The sequence below is a fragment of the Alosa pseudoharengus genome, unplaced genomic scaffold, assembly GCF_046254945.1.
Source record: "Alosa pseudoharengus isolate Yale_2024_CS ecotype anadromous, Long Island Sound unplaced genomic scaffold, YU_APseudo_1.1 YU_APseudo_1.1_scf_17, whole genome shotgun sequence".
Classification (NCBI taxonomy): domain Eukaryota; kingdom Metazoa; phylum Chordata; class Actinopteri; order Clupeiformes; family Clupeidae; genus Alosa; species Alosa pseudoharengus.
Window position 1 is genome coordinate 29,604,319 of NW_027468640.1, and position 22,493 is coordinate 29,626,811.

Below are 22,493 nucleotides of genomic sequence, written 5' to 3' on the forward strand. Positions count from 1 at the left end.
GGTGGAGGGGCCGGAGGAGGTCATTCACTGACCCAGCTGCACTGCAGCACGCTCGCCCAGAGGCTCACACACACACACACTCACACACACACACACACACACACACACACACACACACACACACACACACACACACACACACACACACACACACACACACACACACAAACACACACACACACACGCTTCCTCTCAAGTAAACACACACTCACAACACTTACATACTCTCTCTCAAATTGGTGGACAGTACATCTACCAAGAGGCCTTACATTGCTAAGGGTGGTTACACAACCACACACACACACACACACACACACACACACACACACACACATTTGAATAAATAATCATGAATCCCTTTTGGACATGGGTCACTGTATGTCCTCGCATAACACACTGAGGCCAAAATACAGTACATGTTCCACCACTAAGCAGAGATGGTCAACAGTATAGTTGGTTATGCTACTGTAGATGGAGTGTGCTGCCTCAGTCCTCAGTAAAAATAGAGAGACTGTGGAATAATCTACAAAAAGATACAACCGTCTTGGCCTTACAGGGAGAAGACAGTAGAGGTAAAGATTAATCCTACAAAAAAGGGAGATTACTGGTGTGACAGAAAGAATCTAAACTAACACGCCACCAAAATGGAGGATATTTTGCACTGCATAGACAAAACAGCACGGAGAGAAAAGATGTACTATTTGACAATCTTGCCATGTCACAGTCAGTTTAAATCTTCATGTAAAAAAGCAGAGCCCAGTCACACAAGGTAACTTCACAAGCCTGTTGTGTCTCTGGCTTCTGCGCTTATCTTGCATACAGCAGTAGTGCTCGCAGGCATCACACACACACACACACACACACACACACACACACACACACACACACACACACACACACACACACACACACACACACACACAGTGATTTGACTGAGATTCCACATGAGATTCCACCCCTCTCCAATGCTCAACATAAATATAAAAATATCGACCAAAATAAGCTCCTTTTAGAGATGGTGCTATTCTATAAAATGCAGCAGCAAATGGTTTTGGTGGAATAACACCACCTCTTACGGCTAGACCATGGACCTTTGAGTATGTGTGTGTGTGTGTGTACATGCAGGTGTGTGTGTGTGTGTGTGTGTGTGTGTGTGTGTGTGCGTATACATGCAGGTGTGTGTGTGTGTGTGTGTGTGTGTGTGTGTGTGTGTGAGAGTGTGTGTGAGTGATTGCATGTGTGAGGGTGAGAAGAAGGGCTTGCATGATCAGCAAGTTAAGCGGGCATGTCAGGAGTCGCTGTGTTAATAAACCATGTCCAGGCTGGGGCATAATGAGGACGTGTGTGTGTGTGTGTGTGTGTGTGTGTGTGTGTGTGTGTGTGTGTGTGTGTGTGTGTGTGTATGTGTGTGCGTGTGTGTGTGTGTGTGCGTGCGGATACACTGGGGAGAGCAGCCGATTGCTAAGTTCAACACACACACACACACACGCAGGCAGGCAGGGAGACAGACAGCTCACAGCGGCTGCTAGGGCGGTGCCCATGGCCAGAGGTTCAGCATGACATCGCTCTTGTTCAGCAGGCTGTGTGGGTCTGTTGGGAGAGCTGATACATCACGTCACCCTCCATCCCTGCCAGGGCCCTTGTAGCTGTACCACACAGCGTCAGTGAATTAGGCTTTATCCCTCCAGTCCTTCTCTCTCTCTCTCTCTATCTATCTATCTTCATCCCTATTTCTCTCTGTCTATCTTCCTCCCTCTATCTCTCTCTCTCTATGTATCTTCATCCCTATTTCTCTCTGTCTATCTTCCTCCCTCTATCTCTCCGTCTCTCTCTCTCTCTCTCTGTGTTCTCTGTTCTGTGATGATTGTTCCACTCCGTTCCCTTGGTCTTTCTCTCCTTCACCTCAGCCCTCTGTGTCTGTCCATCCAGACAACACACTGGGCAGTATTACAACCCCGGCTACAAGAGCATATCAAGATAACATGCTGAACTGGCCCAGTGCCCAATCTCTCTCTCTCTCTCTCTCTCTCTCTCTCTCTCTCTCTCTCTCTCTCTCTCTCCTTCACTCATGTCACTTCTCTCTTTTCTTTTTACTCTCCACATGAGCTCACTCTCAAACGCCCTCTTTCTCTCCCTCTATCTCTTTCTCTCTCTCCTAGTCCTCTTTCTTTGCTTTCTCTGCTTTTAATGCTTCAAGTGTGATGACACTCCATGGGTATTTGTGTGTGTGTGTGTGTGTGTCCCTCATCTTCTATTCCTCTTTCGTCTTCCTGTCGCCTCGTTTGTGTTGTTTATGTTTTTGTTTATGTGTGTTTATGTGTGTGTGTGTGTGTGTTTATGTGTGTGTGTTTATGTGTGTGTGTTTATGTGTGTGTGTGTGTGTGTGTGTGTGTGTTTATGTGTGTGTGTGTGTGTTTATGTGTGTGTGTGTGTGTGTGTGTGTGTGTGTGTGTGTGTGTGTGTGTGTGTGTGTGTATGTCTGTGGGTGTGTGTGTGTGTGTGTGTGTGTGTGTCTGTATAGCTGTTGGGGGGTAGAGTTAAACAGGCATGATGGGGGATGTGGGGACAAACAGCTTCTGATCTTCTGCTTTTAGACTTCAGGGTACTTCACTCCTGAGGGAACGACTGCAACTTAGGGAGAGTGGAAGAAAGAGAGATAGAGAGAAAAGAAAAAGAGAGAGAGAGAGAGAAGGAAAACACGATAACAGTGAGACTGTGAGGAAAAAAGAATGGAATGGGAGAGATTGCAGAGAAAGCGAGATGAGCAAGAGGGAAGGAGGAAGAAAGGAGGATGGGGGAGGTGTGTGTGTGTGTGTGTGGAGGGGGGTGTGACAGATGCACAGAGAGAAGAGGGATGTGTTCCAGAAAGATGTGCACTTCAGAGGAGCACTTCTGCCAGATATCACTTTCAGCTCAGACTCTACTCTTCCTCACCCCCCTTCCTCCTTCTCTCTCTCATCTTCCTCCACCCTCTCTTTTCTTACTCCCTTTCTCCTTCTCTCTCTCTCTTCTTCCTACCACTCCCTCTCCCCCCCCCCCCCTCTCTCTCTCTCTCAGCTGCCTCTGAAGTTGGGTGTCTCAGCAGACGAGTGGCTGTCTGGTATCTGCAGCGCTGTGGCTCTCTGCTCCCCGGAGGCTGATCAGGGCGCAGGCCTCGCCCCACGCCTGGCACCAACCGCCACAGGAACCGCAGCGCCAACCACACGGACGGGCTAATCCTAGCCACGGCCATGGATAAAGACAGGGTTACCGCACAGGAGACAAGAGACAGCACTCACACACACACACAAAGAAGGAGAGAGAGAGAGAGAGAATTGCACATGGAGATGAACACAAACTCATACAAACACACACACACACACACACATAGACACACATAGACAGGCACACAAATAGTCTGCATCCACACACACACACACACACACACTTTTTTACAAACTTGTGTGCATGCACAAACGCACACCAAAAAAGCAAGCCCAGACACAGACGCACTCAAACAGAATATCTTAAATTCATTCAAACACACGATTTTGCATATGACTCAAAAGCCTCGAAGACTCGGAGGAACCTGTGAATAACTTTTATGTCATCCAAGGTAACTGTAACTGTCTCTCACCACACACTCTCTTAGCCACACACACACACACACACACACACACACACACACACACACACTTTTCAGCTGTGAAATTCTGAAACAAAGTCTTTGACGCTCCGTGTAAAATGGCCATAAGAGACCAAAAATACCCCAAAATAAAGAGTGATAGAGAGGAGAGGAGAGAGAGAAAAGAGAAGAGGGTGAAAGAAGAGAGACACGTTTATCCTCTCGGGAATAAATTCAGCATGCAAAGAAACACCGACATCAAAAGCACCCCAGTCTTGAAAAGCCCCGTCTCTCCCGGTCACTGAGTTAGTCTGCATTTCCTCCCCTCTCTCTTTCAATTCAATTTAAAAGAGCTTTATTGGCACACACAAGTACATATTTATATATATATATATATATATATATATGTCTCCGACCCATGCACTCAGGTTAATATGTGTGCTTGTTTGACTGAACTGTGTGTATGTGTGAGTATGTGTGTGTGTGTGTGTGTGTGTGTGTGTATGTGAGTGTGTATTTATATGTGTGTGTGTGCATTTGTATGTGTGTGTGTGTGTGTTTGCTTTTTCAAGTGCATTACTGATAGAGTAACTCACTATAGAGTAGTAGTCAATGCTATGGACATTGTGGCTCAGCTGAGAGATAAGTTTCGGTTACCCTTTACTTGACAGTATCGACATAAGAGTGACATGATACTGTCACGAATGTGTGATAAACAAGTCATAAACGCTTATAACATAACGCTTCTGTTATTAAGTGACATTTGGTTTTTGTCATAACAAGTTAGGGTTAGGATTATGGTTAGGGTTAGAGTTAGGGCTAGGGTTCATGTGTATGTTCATGACAGTGTCATGTCACTCTTATGTCGATACTGTCAAGTAAAGTGTTACCTACGTTTCTAGTTTCTAACCCCTCCAAGAGACTCAGGAACCACAGGTACTGATGGAAAAAAAAAACCCATATCAATACTGCACTGAATTGGGATGAAAGTAAAAACAAAGTAAAAAGTCAAAGGAAGCTTGTCAGTGTACGCTGGTGGGTATTTTGGCTATGACTCATGTGTCTGGAGTCTGGGTTTTGTCCTGGGTGAAGCGGGTTCCTGCTAAAACTCACATTTTAGAAGCTCTCAGCCTTCCCCTCAGCTCCCTCGGGGGGATAACAGCAGTGCGGCACACGCAGCACTCTGACCATTAACTCAGACTTTCTTTTGGTCATCCGCTTGATTTTCCAGCCCCACCTCAACACTTTACGCGACAGGCTGTAACAGCCCTGGCTTATTACTGCTGATTTTGCCGGTGTGTCTTCACGTCTTCCGCGGCGTGCAGATTGACATGCTGACGTGATGTCTGCTGCATCTTGCTTGCTGATGCGGATGGGCGATTAGAGGGGCTTCTCCTGAGAGCGCAGCAGCTCCTCACTGATACTCATGCCAGACAGCTGTGTTTGACAGTGACAATGATGCCTTTAAATAGCTATGCTATCCCGCAGACAAATCAGAAAAATCTCATCTTGAAAATTTGACACCTTGGAATGATCATATATATATATATATTTAATCACTGACATCTTTTGTCTGTAGTCTGTAGTCCTGTTTTGAAAACTCCTAATATGATCAGCACAACATCTGGTGTATTCACAGTATGCACTCAAATAGAGATGATTCTAAAAAGCTTAACTTTTCTTTGCATGATAGCGCATCCAAACCCAAAGTTATGGATCATGGTTTGAACACAGGATGACGGAAATGAAAACCTACTGTTTGAAACCTTAAACATAGTACAGTATAACGCCTCTAATCCTGCAACAACTGCAAACCTAAGGTGATATCGAGACGCATGATAAGCATTCTTAAATGAACTTCATCAATGAATATGATCAATATCAATGAAATAGGTGATTTACTGTAATATGAGACAGACAGATGCTCTTTTAAATTCACTTTACACTGCAAAAAGGGTACATTTGTCATTTAAAGCAACACCAAAGAACTTTCCCCTTTGTTGCACGCACGCTATTTGTTTATCCAGCACCGGCTTTGCAAATAACGATGTCCACAGACAAGGTAGAATATTTTGCATGACTTATAAAAGTACGATGTATTTTTGTACTTTTGTACTTTTATTTTGTAAATTTGTAGTTTCTTATGTCTCATTCCATCGAACTACAGATCCGCTACCCGATCTGGCAAACTTACATAGTGTGGTTATAGCCGATAGAGGGCCGCGAGGTGAATGCAGAATTGCCGTTCACCCATGTTACGAGTTGATGAACCACTGAAACGAAAACATTATTTTAAGGTATAAAAAACTCTTTGGTGTTGCTTTAAAGGTGTAGTCAGCAAATGTAAGCAATATTAAACCCATAACATTTTTGTCACATTCAGCAATCATCTTACAATCCGCTGTAGAAAAAAACCTGGTCTCTGTAGGCACTGTAAAAAAAAAACCTGGTCTCTGTTGTAGGCACTGTAAAAAACCTGGTCTCTGTTGTAGGCACTGTAAAAAACCTGGTCTCTGTAGGTAGCCCAGGCTCTGAAAACTGTAAACAAACAATAAGGAGGCAGCCCGTCCCTCAAACAAAAATGAAACCCTGTGTGGAGTTTCTCTGGAAATACTGAAAGGAGGAGTGAGCTACCTCTCTGGTGTGTTTCGTTTGGTCCTTGGTTAAAATATAATGCTAATAATTTTAAATATAAACATAGCAAAAGTACATATAATATGCCCCTCAGTCTTCTGACATTTTATACCAAAGTATAAAAGAAAAAAAATGCATCACTAATAGCCAGTGGGCAGGGGGATGGGCAGTCAGTGGGTGTCTAAAAATATCAAAGTGTAGCATTTAATATTGAACCTTACAAGCTTTGCAAGACCTCGAGATGTCTCCTCTGTTAGAATGAAGCTCATCATCTCTCTAACCCCCAAATGTCCACAAAGTCAACTGATGACCCTGACCACCGCTTTCACCGCTGAAAAAGCAAAAAGGTCTAACATGTCTTGGTTTCGCACTCACGTCAGATCCACAATCGACAGCCTTCAGCCACTCCGTGTATGAGAGTTAAGTGCAACGGTCATTAGAGATGTTTCACCTTTGGCATTCGTCCATTCTTTCGCTGGACGGCGGTAAGGATTTCTTTAAATTGCCTCCATTGACCCCTTCTGACACCCGGCCGTGTCAACAGATTTATGCAAGTGTCGTGATTGCTCTACAATAGTCTTTTTTTTGTAAATGCCAAATCAAATGTCTCCTGGCAAACAGGCATTTGCAGAATAAACTATTATCTTCTGCATCAATTTCTGTTCTTGATCTACAGAGCTGCAAGTTAAGTTTATATTCAGGGTAGGACAATATGTGTAATGTGTATTAGATTACTGAGGAATCCTTTCATTACTATATGAGAACAGTTCTCAGTGCTTGCCGAACATTTCAAACACTGGGGAAACACCTGCTCTACAGTTTAATGCATTTTTTTGAGGATGGACTGTGCTAACTTGGTGGTGTACTAACATGACAATCTGTTCGTCATGGACTTGTTTGTTTATCATTTACATATTATTAGCCATGTTTTCAAATGGCCACTTGGTCCATTGTATTTATAGTCTGATTATTGGACGGATATGGATACGGTTACCGAGGTACCATTGATTAGAACAGTAATAGATAGAGCCAGTGTCAGGGACAAGCAGGGACACTGACCTTTGACCTGAGCGGCTCGGGGAAGCCTCCGTGGGGGATGCCGATGAGGCCCTGCAGGTACTCCACCACGGACAGCGGGAAGGAGAGCTCGTCGGCGCGCTCCTCCACCTCCGCCCGCGTCAGCGAATTCTGCACCATGAACTGGGCCAGGTCGCCCACGATCTTGGAGGACGGCGTCACCTGGAGGAAGAGGGGGAGAGGGGGAGAGAGAGAGAGAGAGAGAGAGAGAGAGAGAGAGAGAGAGAGGTGAGCATGTTCCTGTTGAGGCTGGAGAAGGAAAGGCTAGGCTAGCAGGGCTAGCATGGCCAAAGTAAGATGGGCGAGAGATGAATGACACAATGAAGGTCAGAAAGAAACTACAGAAAGAGAGAGAGAGAGAGAGAGAATTGAACCTTAATGAAAAGATGAATATTAGAAAGGAGGAAGCACTGAAAGGAAGAAGTATTAGAAGAGCGAGGCAGGAAGTACTGGAGGGTAATTTACGAGGAGACAGACTGGGGAGAATAATATGAAGATAATTTGTGCGGTAAATGTTCTCTCCACAGCCAGTGCTTCCCCCCGCCCGCTCCCCCCACATCCCCTTTTAAATACAAATAAAGGCGAACAGCGGCACCAGACCTTGGCCACTCTGCCAACACCGATCTGGCCTGCTTTGTCCTGCTCCCTCAGGCCTGCTACTGAGATGCTGTTAAATGGCTCCTGAGTTGCATGTGGAGCCCAAACAAACCCACCATTAGTTTTTGCTCGTTTTTCCATGGGCCCGACAAAAAAAATAGAGAGGCAGGGAATAATCAATAGCGCCTGAACAAATGCAAGGGGGGTGGTCGATAGCACCAGCATGCATTTAACACCATGCCGACCTGGCGTACTTTATGCGAGAAAGGGTTTTCTCTTGGCGAACATGCATGCACGCACACACACCACGCATACACACACATATACGTAGACAGAGATGCGTGCAAACAAATATAAACATGCACGTACACATATACTTTCACACACACACGCACACACACACACACACACACACACACACACACACACACACAGACACACACAGAGGTATGGATGTGAACATACACATACACACACAAACACACACACACACACACACACACACAGACGTATGGATGTGAACATACACACACACACACAGTGACTAAATCATCCATACACGCTGTCTCCCGACGGAGCGTTCAGCACCCTGCTGGGACCGAAAGTGGACCAGAACAGATTGACGTAAAAGCTCCGGGGATGCGCACGGGAGAACAAGGGAGGACCGCTGGACCAGAGGAGACACAAAGACGGAGAGGGAGACGGACAGGGCCCCACCCACCACCACCCTCCCTACCTCCAGACTTCACCAACCACACCGTGGCCAAAACCCACAGAGAGCTGGAAGCCTGGAGGAGCACAGTGGTGGTTTTGTGAGATGCTAATAAGGGAGCGCTACGCTGTGCTGCGCTACGCCCCCCTGTCTGCTTCATGTGCAGGGCTAGGGAATCGCTTCTGGTGACGCGCCATGTTTAGGAACAGAATACACTGGGGAGACAAGCTCTCTTCTCTCTCTCTCCCTCTCTCTCTCTCTCTCTCTCTCTCTCTCTTTCTCTCATTCCTCAGTCCAGAGCTCAGCAATATTGGGTATTCATTGTGTCCCTGTGCGGCGTGCTGAGTTTTCGCTAATGCGGCTTTAAAGTGAAAGCAGAGGAACTAAGCTGTATCAATACTGCTTATTAGCCAAATTGACAACCCGCAGGCCAACTAATGGACTCGGGATCCGCAAGGTTTCAATTCAGACTTCCAGGTGGAGGAGGGAGCTTGGCCAGTTGCTATGGACACAATTATTGAATCATTAGAAGACACTGAAGGGGCTAACTGAGAAGTGTGGTCATCGGCATTGTACGAGGGGAGATGAAATGAACTGTTCCAACTGCTGTTCCCTCCGCAGGTCATTTGCTTGTCACGGTTCATGACGTCCAATGTTAGCAGTTGTCATTTCGGACTAATCAACGAGGCGGATAGTTCTGGCAAATGACGGGTGTAAGTGGGAGCATTGGAGGAATGAGTGCCAGCCAGATGCAATGTGGCGTTCGTTGAGCACTTTGTTGAGACTCTGGGCGATGAGTATACTGTGTGTGTGTGTGTGTGTGTGTGTGTGTGTGTGTGTGTGTGTGTGTGTGTGTGTGTGTGTGGGGGGGGGGGGGGGGATATGCGAATTGAAGCTTAGTGCTCTATTGGGCTGCTTCCGCTAAGCTACAGCTAGCCCTGTTGTTGCCATATGAGGAACAAAAAGACACAAAAGATAAGTAATAGAGCACACAAATCACCACTCACACACATATTAACAATAGTTGTAAATAGCTATACTGTAGGGTGGTAATATATTGGATATTCGATCTTCTTATTATTCTATTATTAGTCCGTGGATGCTGGTAAGCTTCTGCAGTTCTTGGAAAGGAACCTGTCGTATGTGTCAGTTCAATCACTGTTGTAAGGCTACCATATCTACTGCTGGCTGACATGCTACATCTGTTTAGCCAACGGCACTCCACAACCCAGCTTTCAACCAGCGGAGACAAGTATGTATGTGTATGTGTGTGTGTGTGTGTGTGTGTGTGTGTGTGTGTGTGTGTGTGTGTGTGTGTGTGTGCGCGAACGTTTGTTTGTGCATGCTTTGTGTCCGTATTTGTTTACAATGTGTCATAGTCTGAGCACGCGTACACAGAGAGCCTGTGACAGGTGTGAAAAAATGGGAGTTTTCCCAGGTGACAGAATGTGGACCCGCTACAACAACAAACTGATATGTTCAAATGAGAGAGACAGAGAGAGAGAGAGAGAGAAGGATAGATAGAGAGAGAGAGAGAGAGAGAGAGAGAGAGAGAGAGAGAGAGAGAGAGAGAGAGAGAGAAAGTGAGAGAGGGACAGCAGAAGGCGTAAGATTTGGAGGTTAGAGGAGGAAAGAAAGAGCTGCATGGCACAGCATACAAATCACAAACTAGATGAATTGGAGAGTTCTACCGCTTCCTTGGTGTTCCATAATCGACAGGTGCAGAGAGAGAAAGAGAGAGAGACAGAGAGAGAAGAGAGAAAGAAAACAACAGGGAAGGACAGAATGGGCCACCACCGCTGCCGTATCAGGGGCTGTGGTTCATTGGAATTGATCGTCGATCGTTTGATTCGCGTTTCGGGAAGGTGGCAGTGGCAGCCAGACAGCACCAAACGCTGACAGCACCAGGCCTCGCAAATCATTGATTGGCTCCAGCGTGGGTCGATGGCTGGGGAGAAGTGATAAAAATCCTCTGGAGAGCCCGTAGGAGTGAGGTCACTATTCACAAACAACGCCTCGCAAATGGGGAACATTCCCGCAAATCTCCGCTCAAGGTCACCAAATCACCTGTATCACCTGCTATATAGACAGAACACTACAATCTATATGGGGAAAAAAGAGCAAGATGAACTTTAAGGTCACATTTATCTTGCTATTATTTTCAGTTTTGTATCTTCTTGCTTCTTTTGATCTCTGAGAGTTACCAAGCAATATTTCATTGTATTTATACAATAACAAATAACGTTTTTAGTTAAGACTTACAGTAAATAAGTTTGCTGACTTTATTTGGCGTGAACAACGCAGTTTCGCAGTTTGGTTCATCAGGTTCTTATTTCTTACTGTATGTCTTACTTCTTACTTGTGGCCACTGGAAGTGATGCGAATGTGAGGATCCATCCATCAGTGTTATGCTGACAGATGATCGCATCAGTTAGGAGCAGCTTACACTCACACACACAAACCCATCCCCACATGGGGCTGTGTTTTTGAGATAGCGTCAGTCACGCTTAGCTGTCAGTTATAACTGAATTTACTGTTGGAGTGAGAGAGTGTGTGTGTGTGTGTGTGTGTGTGTGTGTGTGTGTGTGTGTGTGTGTGTGTGTGTGTGTGTGTGTGTATGTGTGTGTGTGTTCATGTCAAGAGAATTCACCATGTCTGTTTGAGATCTACAACATGAGGTAGGAGTCAGGTGTATTTTGACACTGTGGCTAAGGGCAGAAGGGCGTTTAGATGTGTAGGCAGGTAGGGGAAGTATACCAATAAATGCACAGCAGGAAAAGCTGATAGAAATTAGCCACTTAAATACCCACGTGATGATGAAATCACCCCATGATGGGCAGCGAAACACCCAACATTTCCTTGGGCCTCGCAAGTCAAGCCCGCAGGACGGACATCAAAGCAGGGAGAGCGCGAGAGGAGAGGAGGAGGGGAGAGAGGAGTGAGAGATGATTGACTCCAGGAAGGGATAGAATGCAGAGAGCCCCGAGGCAAAGGGGGGGGGGGGATGGAGGAGAAGATGGAGCAATCCCAAACAATCCCTGAGGGCACTGGAGTAAATAACTAAACAAGGTAAACAAATCAAAATGTGCCCCCCCCACCCCACCCCAACATAAACACAAACACACTCACCTTGATGAGGTCTCCCAAGAGCTTGTTGGCCTCCGTGTAGGCCTTCTTCACCTCTTTAAACTTGTTGCCCAGGCCCATGCTGTGCGCCTGGAAGTGCAGGTTGGTGTACTGACCGCCCGGGATCTCGTTCTCGTACACGTCGGCGTTGCCGGACTTCATGGTGGCCGTGCAGTCGAACGGCGCGTACAGGCCCCTGGCCACCTCCCAGTACTCGCTGTAGTCGAAGACCTTGTCCATGGAGATGCCTACGTGCCACACGGAGCACGGAAAACAGAACGACAAAGACATGAGAATGACAAACGGACACGGAGAGAAAATAAAACACAATTAGTTGAAGCGTTACTTTTTATAGGGCTAGAGGGTATTGAATAATGACTTTTGTTTGTTACTCTGTCTCCATTTCTGGACCATTAATCCTTCATTATTAGCAGCTCAATAGCATAATTCTTAAATGACAAACTATTAGCAAAACCTCCACACAATACTCCTCATTCGTTTTGCTCAAATTGCAAAAGCCTTTTTTGGCACTTTTGTGTAAATGAGTACAACTCTACAACTGATGAGACTGGCACCTGCATCTGCACCAGAAAGTCTTCAATCAATATCTTTGTTAATTCTCTACTCTGTGCACATACTGTAGTGTGTTGGTTTATTGAATGGTCTTTTATTTGTCAATTAATACATTTCAGGGACATACATTTTGATTTGTCTGCATAAAAGGTAAACCACTAATGACTCTCAATGGCTGCTGGATTCACACTGAGCCACTGACCAGATGGGTCAGAAACATCATGGGGCTCTGTGGTTCTGTCATGCCAGCAACTGTGTCATTCTACTCCTACTATTCTGCACAAATGCTCGTTTGCTCATAACTCCACCATTAGATCTTCTAAAAATATTTCCTCATCATATTGAACATGTTCTACAGGGATTTCAATTTTTTTCAGAATGGGGTCTAGGGTTGTAAAAACAACTTGCCAAATGACTTCATGTGTTCACTGGGGACAACTGTTAATGTTCGTCATTCAAAACAATCAGCGTTGGTGGCCTCCACAGAATGCTGAAGAAGCTCTTTTTCCCTCCCGCCACTTTATTCTTCATTACTTCATCCAAATGAGGAGTCCTTCTCGGCACATGGTGGAGAGGCTGTGATCATCAGCGTTAGTGATTGGATGCCATTATGGAGCTCATAGCGGCAGCTTACCGGGAGCCAGTTACAGCGCGGGGGAAGATGTCCCCATTGTTTCCCAACAACTTGTCAATGTAGGCCGCTAATCCAGCAATTTATGCTGCTGAGCCACATAAACTGATTTGGGAAGCGCCCATACCATTCGGAAAATGCTAAGAATGTTCTAGGGGAATGTGCTGCAGCGATTGAGAAAGATCATGATACTTGCTGAATTGCACACTACTGTATATAATCGCTTTGATTTCCCACTGTCACAATATAGGCCGTGTGAGCTTTCCTCTCGTTCACACTAGTTCATGTGTGGTTACAAAAACAGCATGCAGAAACCGATTGAACAAATATTTGTATAGTCCAGTTTATTTAACACAGATTCAAAGTAGTTAGAAAGATAAAAAGATAGATACAGTAGATAGATAGATAGATAGATAGATAGATAGATAGATAGATAGATAGATAAACGCAGATAGAAAGGTGGACAGTCAGATGGACAGTCTGACGGACAGACAGACCATTAGTTGGGCAGCAGGGTTACTTCACATCCGTCCAGTTTAAAGCCGAGACAATACGCCGATGAAAGGCGCTGCAGGCAGAACAAAGACGGACACAGCGCCATCAAACAGGGCGGAAGAAAGAAGACAGAGGGACGAGCAGATGGCGGCCAGTACGAGGAGCACAATACCAGAGCGCGAGGAGACGCCGCCGCCGCATTCTCTTTTGGCATAAGCAACTCAAGGCACAATCAATGCTCGCTCAACCCGTGGACACGGCACGCAAAGGAAACCGCGGCAACAAACAACGGGCTGAGCCTTTCAATCCCCCTTTGATGCCGGTCCAAGCGGCCTGTTTGTCAATCAATCAACGCGTGCGCCCATGTTGCGTTTCGTTGGCACCGTGATCAATGCTAATTGAATTAAGCCACTCGCTGATAACTCGATGCCACAATAGTGGGGTGCCAGTGTCTCCTGTTAGTACATTAGTGTGTACTGTTAAAGCATTGTCACATGCTCAATTGCACATGTGAACACATGCGAAAACATGCCAACACGCACCCTCAAACTCATTTGCACACACACCTGTAATAGATACATTGTAGGTGCTAATTGACGTATGGTTACTCTATTGGTTGGCATCATGCAAATAAACAGACAGACACACACACACACACACACACACACACACACACACACACACACACACACACACACACACACAGATATACCCTCACACATGCCATGCTGTGTTTTTTGTATAAACCTCCAAAACATGATCATAGCCTCTCTTCTTTGGAGTCATGGTGACACTGCTTCTATGTCCCATCCCTATGTCCCATTAAAATGACCACACGCTGCTGTCACAAAGGCATGTAGAGTTATACACACACACACACACACATACACACACACACTCACACACACACACACACACACACTCACACACCCACCCACACACAGAAACATGCATGTGTATGCACACAGACACACTCTCACCCACAAATTGATTATAGCCAACCTACTGTATGAGTCCTGGTGCCATTGCCACTGCACTTAGTCCCATGTGCTCTTAGTGTCACTAAGAGAATGCACAGACAGCGATCAAAGTCAAAGTGCCCAGCAGCCATCAACAGCAGGCACCAACGCCAGTAGAATTAGAGCACTTGAAGAAATATGCACACGTCTATGGATGAACACACACACACACACACACACACACACACACACACACACACACACACACACACACACTGAGAAGGTTATGCTTAAATGGGAGTGCACATACACTCACACATATAATCTCCCCTACCTACACAAACACACATACACACACACACACACACACACACACACACACACACACACACAAATAAGTACACAAACACACACACAAACACAGACTCGTGTCCTCGTGTCCAATTTTCCTGTTTCCGTGAGTGAACTCAGAGACAGCCTGGACAGCATCAAGATCAAGTCAAGATCAAGTCAAACTGCCGAGTAATCAAACTGTTCCAGCACACCTCCAGAGAGGACCAATCCCGGCGAGTGAGCCCCTCGAAAGACGGCGTCCGGGCCTCGAACGCCACGGAGGCTTAATCAAAAATCCGTTACGGCGGACTCAATCCTGCGTCGGCCCTCCCAATCCCACCGATAATCACGAACCAGAGCGCTGCTGACACATCGATTTCCACAATCTCCCCGACGCGCCGACCATCACTTAATTAAGAGGAGCCGCAGAGACACAAGTGCGGAGCCGCCACTCGGTTGGCAGTTGAGCCGCGGTTAACTAAGGAATTAAGGGCTTAGCTAGCACGGGATCGCCGACGGTTTCAAATACAGTTATATTTTCGAGATGATTGAAGCTTCCGGGCGCTGGCTGAGGCCTGTTCCTCATCCAATACCATCCAATACACACACACACACACACACACACACACACACAATCCCACTTCCCGCCATTGGAAATGATGTTCCTCATCCAGCACCATCACCCCCTGACAGCGACACACACACACACACATGCACAAACCCAGACACTTACACACACACACAGACACACACACACACACACACACACACACACACACACACTTCCTGCCATGGGAAATCACGCTCTAGGCATTAAGGCGTCTTATGAGAGACAGGGGAGCACTGGTTTGTCTCAGCGCGGCGCTCTGTGGATTAGTGGTGAGTTTCCACACACACTTTGTCTCCTCGGAATTGAGAGGAAAAAAGTTTAAGAGTTTGGGGTTGATGTCTTACACCCGAAGCCCCGGCACAAAAGGGCTCAGAGTCGAGCAGAAGGGTTGCGAGAATAGAGGGAGTGAAAAGAGTGAGAGAGAGAGCGAGAGAAAGAGAGGAAGGACAGTGAGACAAACGAGGGGAGAGGACCTCTTTCAAAATGGAGGATAAAAGGGTTTTTGCGGCTGGATCAAAGGGCTCGGGGAAACAGAGAGAAGCACTGAGACGCGGGGAAAAAAGAACACAAACGCGTCCGGATGGGGAGAATGGAGAGATACGGAGGTGAAAGAAAAGGGGGCAGAAGAAATGAGTGAGTGAATGAGGAAGAATGTGAAGGAGATAGAATGGGACGCAATGGAATGGCTGTGGAGAAAGTGGCAACAATGGAGCATGTGTTAAGCAGGGTATGTGGGAATAAGCAGAAGATAAATAGGCTGCAGACTGCAGTAATAAAGGAGGGAGAGAGAGAGAGAGAGAGAGAGAGAGAGAGAGAGAGAGCGAGAGAGAGAGTGTGGGAGAGAGAGAGTGAGGGAGAGAGTGAAGGAAAAAAAGAAAAAAGGGCTGAGCAGAGGGAAACTGGAAGATACAGTACATCTGTTTGCCTGGATAACCTGACAGCTTCAAGACAATTCAATTAACTTGGCAACACTGCACACTCTCGTTAAGGCAGAGAGAGAGGGAGAGGGAGAAGTGCAGAGAGAGACAGAGACAGAGTGAGAGAGAAAGGAAGGTGGAGAGAGAGAGAGACAGAGAGAGAGAGAGAGAGAGAGAGAGAGAGAAAGAGAGGTGGAGAGAGAGAAAGAGGTGGAGAGAGGAAAGAGGTGGAAAGAGGAAAGAGAGGTGGAGACAGGAAAGGGAAAGTGCAAGACTGAGAGAGAGAGCGTGAAAGAGAAAGACTGAGCCACAGAGAGAGAGAGAGAAAGAGAAGGAGAGAGAGAGAGAGACATGAAGAAGGTGGGGGATGAGAAAAGAAGGTCAGGCCGCGAGGAGTCCTTGACAAATAAATAAACAAGCAGGCAGTGAGCCATAGTGAGCTTCTCTGGTAAACACACTCACTTCTCTGGTATACACACTCGTACTCACACACACACACACACACACACAAACACACACACACACACACGCACACACGCACACACGCACACACACTCTCACACACACACTCATACTCACACTCTCTCACACACACACACAGGCTCATACACATGCACACACACGTACACAGACAAGTACTGTACACGCACACAAACACACATGCACACACACACACACACACACACACACACACACAGGAGAACATTGAGCTGTGCACTGTAGCTGTAGGAGTGCTTAACACAATGGCTGCACGCAAATGTACTCCGGAAGAATACAACCACTGGCTGAGTGATCCACTTATGGGTGAGTCATTCCTCATCATCCCTCACTCTGCATTGCTTAGCACCACACACACACACAAACACACACACACACACACACACACACACACACACACACACACACACACACACACAAACACACAAACACACACACTTTCAGGCGCGAATGCACCAACACACCTTTCCTATCCCACACCTATCACATACAATCCCGAACAGCACGGTCAAACAAAACCGTGCACACACACTACGCAAATCAAAAATAGCAACTTTGGAAGTAACACCGACAGAGAACAGCATCACACAAACACACACACCATCCCTGTCAAAGACAACCTACTCCAACTACAGGAATATAAAGCTCAAAACTGACAACCAAAATGACATGACACAACCCACTGAGCTGGTTCTCGCCAGTTCACCTTGACCATCCCTGCTGACCCGGCGACCCGGCATGCCCACCCCACCTCCACCCCAGCCCTCCACTGGGCTGCCCAGCCCCCGGCTCAGCCTCGCTCTACCTCCGATCTGCGTGACATAAGAAACAAAAACAACAACACAAACACACTTCCCACAAGCCCTCGGGGCACAGGGAGCTGTGAGACACACAGAGTGGAGCCGCCTCTCATCTCCATCTCAGTATATCTATCCACACAGTACCTCTCTCTCTCTCTCTCCCTCTATCTCTCTTTCTCTCTCTCACACTTTCTCACTCTGTTTCTCTCTCGCTTTCTCTTATTTTTTACACACTCACTCTCATGCTCGATCTTTATTTATCCATCTGTATATCTGGCCCCCTCCTCCTTTATCTTTCTCTCTTTTTCTCTCCTTTCTATCTATCTATCTTTCCACATCTTTCGCCTGCGTGCCTTTTTGCTTTCCTGTTGGGGCTTGTGTGGTCATTACGGATGGTCAGCAGACTTTCTGTTCGCCACATCACGCACACTACAGACATGCTGACAGGCACAAGTCACGCATGCTCACAACACACACACACACACACACACACACACACAGTTTTAACACCAGATTCCATTAACATTGGATGGAAACAGGAACCTCTGCAGCTCTCTATTGACTGACACAGAAAGTGGCTAAACTTGACCGTTGATTGATTGACAGGCTGACTCCAATCAGCCCTCAATCAATTCCTGTTAGTGGGTTTGGGGGTGGGGTTGGTGTTTATACGTAGGTGAGTGAATCCTGACTGACAACCTCGCTTGACTGGTTCCCGTGCCAACGGCCATGGTGACTGACAGGCCCTTCGGCCTTCCTGCTGACCCCTGTCACTGAGGGAGGTCTCTGGGTTCGACCCATCTGTCCGACCAGCACTGCATCATGGGAGCTTTTCTGACTTCTCTTTTCCCTTCACTTGTTTGTATTATTTATATGTTCATGAATGTACAGTATTGTATATTCACTCCCCTCTACCCAGTGTAACCCAAGGGTTCACTTTCTTCTGTTCCTTTCTCTGTAAGGTTGTTGAACTGGACTCAAAGACTTCCTCTTTAATGTCAGTGAATGCTACAGGCTTACTGGTGGCAAAAGCTCCTTTCATCGTACAGAATACATGATATGATTGTCCTAACTCTACAGTACATGAAGTTCCAGACTTCATAAACTAAAGTTTAGAAGTAAAGTTTAGAAAACAAATTATTAACTTACTGGTGTCAAGCTATACTTTATATAGCAGTATTGAGGTTAACAACACAGTCCTGAGTCCTTAGTGTTCAGTTTAGTGACAGTCCAAACTCATCAATGCTCAGTTTAGCCAAAGTCCTTTTAGGCAAGTCCCTTCACTCTGTGGCCATATTGTGGCACTTATCGGGCATCTATTTCAGCAGAAATGAGCGTGTGCAAGGCCTCACGACACCAACCTTGCTCCAGCGGCGAGATCACAACTCATGATTGGCACAATGTATTCAAAACACACCACATGGTTGGCATGATGTATTCACAACACACCATATGATTGGCGAAATGTATTCACATGTTGACTTTTTTGCCGCGGAAGGGGCGGAATATGTGTAAAACACTGCCATATTGGCGTTACAAACTAACCCCATGCATTTCTATGGAAGTCACTGCTACACTGTCCTGACTCATCAGTGTTGAGTTAAAATCATAGTCCTAACTCACAGGTGTATAGTTCTGACTTGCATACCAGTGTTGTGGTCGTCTGACGCATCCACTCAATAATCGGTGACTCACCAGTGTTGAATTTAGCAGTACAGTCTTGAATCACCAGGGCTAACCCGCTCCTGACTCACCAGTGTTGAGGTTAGCCACACAGTCCTGACTCACCAGTGTTGGGTTTAAAAACCCGCTCCTGACTCACCTGTGTTGGGTTTAGAAACCCGCTCCTGACTCACCTGTGTTGGGTTTAGAAACCCGCTCCTGACTCACCAGTGTTGGGTTTAGAAACCCGCTCCTGACTCACCAGTGTTGGGTTTAGAAACCCGCTCCTGACTCACCTGTGTGGAGTTTGGTGCCGTTGGTGCAGGCCACCATGGCACCCATGCTGGGCTGGGAGGTCATGCCGGACATGGAGTCCACAGCCACGTCCACAACGTCGGCACCAGACTCGGCGCACGCCAGCATGGCCGCTACTCCTGCCCCTGCCGTGTCGTGGGTGTGCACGTGGATGGGCACCTCGGGGAAACGGTCGCGCAGTGCACCAATCAGCACGCGGCTAGCCTCAGGCTTCAAAAGCCCCGCCATGTCCTGAGGAGAGAGAGAGAGAGAGAGAGAGAGAGAGAGACGTTTATAGTATAGTATACTCATTTGATCCCGTGAGGGAAATTTGCCTGCCTGCATCAACAGCGGTGCTCGGGGAGCAGTGAGGGGTTAGGTGCCTTGCTCAAGGGCACTTCAGCCGTGCCTACTGGTCGGGGTTCGAACCGGCAACCCTCCGCTTACAAGTCTGAAGCCAGTAGGCCATGGCTGCCCTCATCGCTGAGAGAGAGAGAGAGAGAGAGAGAGAGAGAGAGAGAGAGAGAGAGAGAGAGAGAGAGAGAGAGAGAGAGAGAGAGAGAGAGAGAGAGAGAGAGAGAGAGAGAGAGAGAGAGAGTAGACAGACGTTTATATCAATATAACTGAAAGGATGAATATTATTAGAAAATAATATGGAGATAATGACACATTCTATATCACTTATGGTGGAACAAAAGCACACAAATAAATTAATTAATTAATGAATTAAACTCCATCCACCCAAACTGACACAACAGAGGAGCAGGAGGAATGAGCTGCAGCAAAGAACAGATAGAGAGACAGAGAAAGAAAGAGTGACATATATGAAAGAAAGAGAGATGAATATGAATATGAATGAATATGTAGAGGAAATATAAGGGAAAGCCAGGTGAGCCGGTAGTGGTGGTGAGTGACAGAATAAAAGGCCAGTTATGAACTCTGAAATGCTATGGAGATGTAGCTGCCAATAGAGCTGCCCATGGTGAGCAATCAGGCTGCTATTCAGCCTTGTATTATTCCTAAGAATCAACACAATATCACCTAGAATGAAGAAATGTGCTATTACACAACACTCTTACCACAATAACCAGGGTGTATGAATCAGGGATTGTTATGCAGTGCAGTAGCTATCAAATATACTGGTAGAATTCCAACCCAGAACACAGAATGATATAGTTAATGACATGTTTACAAGAGTTTGTCAGGATTTTTTTCCTCTCAAGACTGTAAGGCTGACATTACATAACAGTGTTAAATGTTTTTTAGTGGTGAATGATTTCTTTATTATTTATATAATTGTTGAAAAAAAAAAAATACCATTAAGTCTCCTGAAATAAGTCTATATCGCCAATCCCTACTTTGCAGTTTCTATAGCTCTGCATGTCCCTTTGTGCCCACTGTACCTTAATGGAGAGTATGTGTGTGCCGGCTTTGACCAGCTCCTCGGCCAGCCCCAGGTAGTAGTCCAGCGAGTACTTCTGGCGCATGGGGTCGGACACGTCGCCCGTGTAGGAGATGGCCGCCTCCACCACGCCACCCGCCGAGCCGGCCGCTTCCATGCCCAGGAGCATGTTGGGAAGGTAGTTGAGCGAGTCGAAGACGCGGAAGATGTCCATGCCGTTCTCCTTGGCAACCTCACAGAACCTGAGTTGACGGAGGTAGAGGTGGACAGCGTATGGTTAGAACATGAAAAGGGGACATGAGAAAATGACATGAGATAAGGTCATGAGAGAAGGACATGTGATTAGAATATGAGAAAAGGACGTGTGATTAGGATATGAGAAAAGGACATGAGAAAATGACATGAGAGAAGGTCATGAGAGAAGGACATATTATTAGGATATGAGGACATGAGAGAAGGACATGTCACAAGGTCATGAGAGAAGAATATGTTATTAGCACTTGAGAGAAGGGCAGAGAAGAGTCTGGAAAGGTGAGGATAGAAAAGGATGAGCTGGAAGAAAAGGACAAAGAGGAAATGAGGTAGGGAAATATGAAGGGATGAGGGATATGGTATAGACCTCTGAAGTTCGCCTACAAAAAAAAAAACCCAAAGCTGCCATCGTTGCCCATATAAGGAGATCCGGGTGTTAATTGAAGCTAACTACCTATGGTAAGTTGCATTACAATTTAGCTCTGGAGTAGCAAAAATCAAAGTGTGCCGTCTTAACGTACCTTAGATCACAGTACCCACTCGAAAGCAGAGGACAAAAGTATGTAGAGCAAAAACGTCTTTTCTTCACCCCCGCGAGAGTTTAACAGGTGTGATCATTCAAATCCCAATGTTATTTCCCCATAGGAAAAAGATACCGGATCTCCTTATATGGGCAAAGATGGTAGCTTTTTTTGTAGGTGAACTTCAGAGGTCTCTGGAGGGAGGGAAAAGAGGAGGAGACCGAATACACACAGTGGGACTGTGACAATTACAAATGGAGGAATAGAGAGGGAGGAGGAAGGGAGAGAAAGAAGAGATACAAGGAAACAATCTCAGGAGAGCAGCCGCGAGCGAGTGTAGAGACAGGGAGGAGAAGAGAAGAAAATAAAGTAGGGTGGACAGAAAGAAGAGATACTTTAACACCAAAACAGTAACAGAAACAGAACAAAAAAAAAAAAAAAACCAAGCAGGGTAACAGAAAAGAGTAACAAAAACACAAAAAAGCGACAAACCAAAAAGAAACGGAGAGAAGACTTCAGACTTGCATGAAGGTACAGGCATTACTTCTGTACGCTGCTTGAAATCCCATTACCAGCCACTATCAAGCGCGTGGGCCTGAAACTCAATACAAGCCTTCAGGTGGATCACTTTGTCCTGCCTCTGCTCTGGGCTGCATGGCGTGCTGTTGTCTTGACACTTTATTTCAGCACATCGTGTCTACATTACAACATCACTTTTTTTTTTTTAAATGCTAAATAGGCACGCGCTTTATGCCTTAAAATATTTTTCTTTTCCCTGAACATTTCTCCAAACACG

The 22,493-nt window shown here is 46.2% G+C and overlaps 1 protein-coding gene across 1 annotated transcript in view; it reads right to left on the bottom strand.

The window, feature by feature from the left end:
• The window catches only part of pcxb (pyruvate carboxylase b), a 217,017-nt gene that overhangs the window by 12,633 nt on the left and 181,891 nt on the right, over window positions 1-22,493 (bottom strand). Inside the window, exons 14-17 of the mRNA XM_076288391.1 lie at window positions 20,926-21,166; window positions 19,525-19,774; window positions 11,754-11,998; window positions 7,298-7,477 (exon numbers count right to left, since the gene is read on the bottom strand). Coding sequence (XP_076144506.1) covers window positions 7,298-7,477; window positions 11,754-11,998; window positions 19,525-19,774; window positions 20,926-21,166 — 916 coding nt within the window. The remainder of the gene's footprint in view (window positions 1-7,297; window positions 7,478-11,753; window positions 11,999-19,524; window positions 19,775-20,925; window positions 21,167-22,493) is intronic.